Consider the following 5,381-nt stretch of genomic DNA (forward strand, 5'->3'; position numbering starts at 1 on the left):
TTGTGCTTTAGAGTTCAGGCTGATCTCTATCTGTGAGGGATTAGGAGGAAATTTGGTCTGGGGTAAAGCCACTCCGTGTCAGCTTTCTGCAGGGTTGTGGTCTCTCTGTGGTGGCAGCTGTTGCCAGCTTCTGCCAGAGAGCAGGCGCTGGGCATGTCTGGCCACCTCTCTGGGCTCCTGGGCTTCAGGAGTGATCTATTTGATGCTGCTGCAATAGTCTGAAAATAACACAAAGTATTGTGGCTGGGATTCGAGGCTCATTTTCCTTATACTCCAAAAGACAGCAGGGAAGTGGTGTCCCTCCAGCCATCACTGTGTCTGCCTTTGTACTTTCTCTATGGCTGTGTTGCTTCACTGCCCTCACGGTGCAGATGGAGTTTTATCCTCAAGAAGTAAGATGCCAAGTTATTCTCAGCTCATGGTTTTGTTATGACATTTCCAAAGTGGAGCACTTGGGCTTTGCCTGTATCCAACTTGCATTGGTTTAAAAAGAAACAAAACAATTTTTGATGGACCAGAAGCAAAATTTCATTTTATTTTCAGCTTGGTCACCAGCTGAAAACTGGTTTTGTTTGTTTGGGTTTTTTTCCACAGCTATGGCCAGTTCTGTGAGATCCTTTAAGGATACATTGGTAGATTCATGCTTTAAAGCTTATTACAGTATGCAGACCCCCAAAATCCATTTGCTTGTTAACAGTTTTTAGAGTCCCTGGTGGTGTAGCTTACAGACCCTGAAGTGTTTACAGAGGACAGGTTGAAGATGAATGTGCTAGGGAGTGGATAATATCTCTCTCCTCTGGGCCTCAGTACTCAGTTTGTTCCTGAACTCAGAGGACAATTTTAATTCCTGGTGGACTCTGCGAGTCTTCTCCTCTGAGCTGATGGTTGGCACTGGTAAGTAGAAGGCTCTGCTGCCCCCCATAGGGGTCATCTCCTTCTTTGGTGCAAGACCACTCCTCACCTGGCACAGTTATCTGTCTTCTTCTTCTTCTTGGAGCTGTTCAGTTCATGGCAGCATCTTGGTCCCAGGCATGCCTGCAATTGTGTTATCCCCTCTCGAGGCATCAGAATAAGTACGTGCAAGTCCTTGCCCATGAACTGCTTTTTTTGTTCCTTAGAGAAAGGTTTCTGCTATGAAGTTGGTACGTTGCAGTGGGAGGCCCTGTGAAAAGAGCCTTTGTTCCTGTTCTTGGTGTTGCCGAGTTTCTCTGTGCAAGAGTTGCTGTGGTTTTACTCGGAGCAGTATCTCTATCCTGCGAGGCCGTTGCGCTCTGCCGCATGGCAGGGTGAAGTGACAGCGGAGGAATTTGGGCTGTTGGTGATCCAGCTTTGATGAGTCTTGTAAAATCTGCCACTCACACAAGTGTCTCAGGACTTCTCCTTTTCTTCCTTATGCATGCAAATGTGTTGTTTACCCTTGCAATTTAAAGCTACTAGTTGTGAAGCACCTCCAGCAGTTCCCCAACGTAAACAGTGCTGGGAGTCTTTGGACAACAGCTTCCATTTCATCTTGTGTTTATCCCACATGTGTTCCCAGTAGCTTCTGACTGAGCCTTGTAGGTAAAAAGGGCATCAAGGATAGCTAAAATGGACACTGACTTCTGGAGGCAGCAGGACAGCCACTGGCTTGCTGGCTGCTCTACCGATGCCAGCATCTGGCAGCTCTAGGTAGCACCTGTGGCTCTCACTTGCTCATCCTTGTGTAGCAAGCGTGGCTCTCTGTCTCCCTTTTCTTCTCTCCTCAGTAGCAGGAGCAGCCTGGCTCTTGCCACACCCCTGGCCACCCTTCTTTAAGATGCAAAAGCTGGAGTGCCCTATATTCCTGAGATGCCAGAGGTGATCACAATGCCTCTCGATCAAGTTCATCCTTTTCTTGCTCCCCTGCATAAAACAGGTTGTGTGGTCGCAGAACAATGTTGCTTCTGTGCCGCAGGGAACTTCTGGATCTGACTTGCCGTCTTGCCAACACCCTGAAGAAATATGGGATACAGAAAGGGGACAGGGTGGCCATCTATATGTCCGTGTCTCCCTTGTCTGTGGCAGCCATGCTGGCTTGTGCCAGGATTGGTGCCGTTCACACTGTGGTCTTCGCTGGATTCAGCGCGGAGTCATTAGCTGGGAGGATCATGGACTGTAAGTAGATACAGACTGGGGAACAAACCCCTCTGGACAGTGCTCCAAGACATCCCAATTCTGTGTTTTCTTGGCAGAAAGAGAAAAGGTTCATTCTCAGCTGGCGGGATGGTTCACTCTCCTTTGTGAAGTCCTGTGAAGAGCCTTTTTCTTAGTGGCAGATGCAGTGTCCTCTGGCCTTAAAACACTTTATAAATTGCTTAACATTCAGGCTGCGCTGGGTTACTGCCAGACAGCAGTGAAGCTGGAGGGAAAGCCAGAGCGTAGCAATGAGGCCTGATTTGTTCTTTTGCAGTATAATCGCAGTATTTCTTTGATACTCCTGCACAGTGCTAATTCTGCAGTCTTGATTGTGATACTGTGATTTATGTATAGCGCTGGCAGCCCGCCCTGGCTCTGTTAGCCATTGTACCAACACACAGAGCTTTTCTTAGCCCAAAGCACTTTTAGTGTGATTAGGTAAAAAGTAATGCTAAAAATACCAGCAGGAGAACAGAATAGCATGTGGTTCACGTCCTAGCAGTCACATCAATTTCTTTATGGCTAGTGTGAGGGAAGAAATCTTACAGCAATTTAATGTTAGTTCTTTTTTTTTCTCTGTTTTAGTAGAGTTACTCTATAGTACATGTTTTAGTTACCCTGCACTTTTGGCCACTTATGTGGAGGTGGTGAGTTAAAGAGCCATTTCTCTGCCACCACAGCTCTGTAATAAGGTAGTGTGGTACAATTTGAAGTGTTCTCCCAGAGTACTGCTGTGTGCTGTGGCTTCCAGGAAGTTTTCCCTCAAGGTACGGGTGAGTTTCAGAAGGGCTGCAGGTATCTCAGAGCAGGGTAACGCCTCCGAGAGGTGGCTGAGTTTGGTGCTGTTCACTTCAGTTTGCAATGGACACTTATATGGAGCCTCAGAGAGAGGATGAGAGAGGGGCAAAGGTGCTCGTTCACTGATGTTGTAGGAAGCCTTGTGCTTGTTTCAGTGCATGAGCTGTCAGGGTAAAGCAGAAATATTCACTGTAACACAGTTACCTGGGCAGAAACTGTTCTGTGTGTCGGCTTTGCTAGGCAGGGATGGAGGCATTTAAATTGCAGTGAGTGACACTTAGGCTAGATGTTGGGAAAGACTTTCTCATGTTCGTAATAGGCATTGGAGTGGACTGGTGGGGAGAGGCTGGAATAGCTACCAGTGGAGTGTTTTAGGAAGACTGGACTGACAGCTGTCAGAAATGGTTTAGCTGGAGTGGCCCCTGCCTTGGCGTGGGGGAGATGGACTAGATAACCTATGGAGGTTCCAGCTACCCCTAATCTCTGTGGGTCTTGGGTTTTAAAGTGTTTTCATTAGTGACATTGACTGTTTTTGATTGATAGAAGTTCTGAGTATTTGTCACACATGTTGTCCTATACATCATCCCCAAAAGTAGTGAAAGCAGGGTGCATGTACTAGGTTGGAAGACAGGCTGCTATGTCTGCTAATTCTTTCTCTTTTTAGCTGAATGCAAAGCAGTTATCACCTACAACCAGGGAGTCAGGGGAGGCCGAATCATAGAGCTGAAGACAACTGTGGATGAAGCTGTGAAGAACTGTCCAAGCATCAAACACGTCTTTGTGGCTCAGAGGACAGATAACAAAGTCCAGATGGGTGACCATGATATTCCCCTTGAAGAGGTATGTTGGTGTTGGTAAACCTTGCCTGATGTTTCTTGAAGTATGTTATGTTTACTGTGCTGGGGGAGAGAAATATGGTGCTCTAATAAATGTAAGGACCAGCTAACACAGACATCTCTGAGAGACCCAATGCAGGGCTGATCAGAACATGTGTCAGAGTCTTGCTGAGTGTGTAGATGGTGCACACTCTGGTATTTGGCTTTGGTCTTTGGTCTGCTGTAGGCTATGCTGGGAATCGGCAGCCAAGGAAGATCAGGCAGTCTCTGTACTTCCCTTGAGTGTGTGTGCTGAGCTAAAAGCCTATGAAGCAGCTGCTGCACTGCAGCTTGGCACTCTAGTGTAGCCTCACCAGACCTGCTAGCGATGTCTGACCTTTATGCTGCTTCTGGAGCAGGTTTTCAGTGTGTGCTGCTCTTCCTGTGCTGCCACAGTGCCCCGGTGGGCTAATGGATGCAGCTATGTTCCAGTGACAGCATCTGTACGTCCCTGCAGTCACCTAGCTCTGCAGATGCCCACTGACACTCTGGATAGCTCCTTTTAGGTCTCAGTGTTTGGCTAGATCATCTTTCTCTCTGTCTATGCCTTTTGGACCCGGGTTCTGCAGATGAAAAGCAGGTACCCCTTATGGCATCTGGTCTTCATCCTCAAATGGATTGCCTGTATTTACAGTCTGCTGGGATTGTGAGTTGCAGCAGCTCAATCTATGTCTGATTCACCTCAGCATGGGCAGTGGGTATGCTGCTCCATTTTATTAGTCTTGCAAACAGTGCTGAGGTTTAAGGAATGAGTGTTGCCTGAGACCCAGAGTGCACTGATACCACTGCTGTTGTTATACTGTGTTCAAGCACTGTTCTGGTTTGTCATATGTGCTCTCAGACTGGACACTGTTGAAAGGCCATGCAGAAATACTTAAGTTCCTGGAGAGGCTTAATGTAGCCTATGGACAGTGTCATGGTTACCCCACAATGGGAGGACAGTTATGGCTTGAGAATATTTAGAACCTGTGCTTCCTAGGGAAGAAAACAGCAGTTGTTTTAATGTGTTTAGCTGGTACACACGGGACTACAACCTAATGCAGAAGTAGTTTTATCAGTTTGCCGGCAGCAGTAAACAGAAAGTACTCATCTTAATAATGCCTGGAAATCACCCATCTGCAGACAAGATAATTACTCGTGAGTCCCTGTGCTGGTCATATGAGATAGGAACAACTACTAGGGTAAGTTAAACAGAGAAGGCAGGTTTTGTTCAAAGATTGTCTTACTCCTTGCTCTACAAAGCACATTCTGATGATTTTCCTTAAGTCTTCAAACAGCCTGAGGCTCTTTGGTTGATCCAAGAGCTGAGCTCAGCCCATTGTCTGTTGTAGGGTCTGAAACTTAACGAGAATTAAACCATTAACACTGTTAACTCTGTCATTACTGATCTTTATGGCAGTTCTGCTTTCCAGCTCTTGTGCAATGGCTTACTGCAAAATTTAAGCTCATGTTGTAATGCAGCATATGAGAACTCCATCTTAGTTTCAAAAACTGGCAAGTCAGCCTGAATTGGCAGTGATGAAATGTCACAATAAATGCCTGAAATGAGCAGGA

General features: G+C 46.6%; 1 protein-coding gene across 1 annotated transcript in view; it reads left to right on the forward strand.

The window, feature by feature from the left end:
* The window catches only part of ACSS1 (acyl-CoA synthetase short chain family member 1), a gene marked incomplete at its 5' end in the record, with an annotated part of 29,566 nt that overhangs the window by 8,225 nt on the left and 15,960 nt on the right, over positions 1-5,381 (forward strand). Inside the window, 2 exons of the mRNA XM_010170994.2 lie at positions 1,934-2,133; positions 3,617-3,792. Coding sequence (XP_010169296.2) covers positions 1,934-2,133; positions 3,617-3,792 — 376 coding nt within the window. The remainder of the gene's footprint in view (positions 1-1,933; positions 2,134-3,616; positions 3,793-5,381) is intronic.

This window comes from Antrostomus carolinensis, unplaced genomic scaffold, assembly GCF_000700745.2.
Source record: "Antrostomus carolinensis isolate BGI_N321 unplaced genomic scaffold, ASM70074v2 scaffold36176, whole genome shotgun sequence".
Classification (NCBI taxonomy): domain Eukaryota; kingdom Metazoa; phylum Chordata; class Aves; order Caprimulgiformes; family Caprimulgidae; genus Antrostomus; species Antrostomus carolinensis.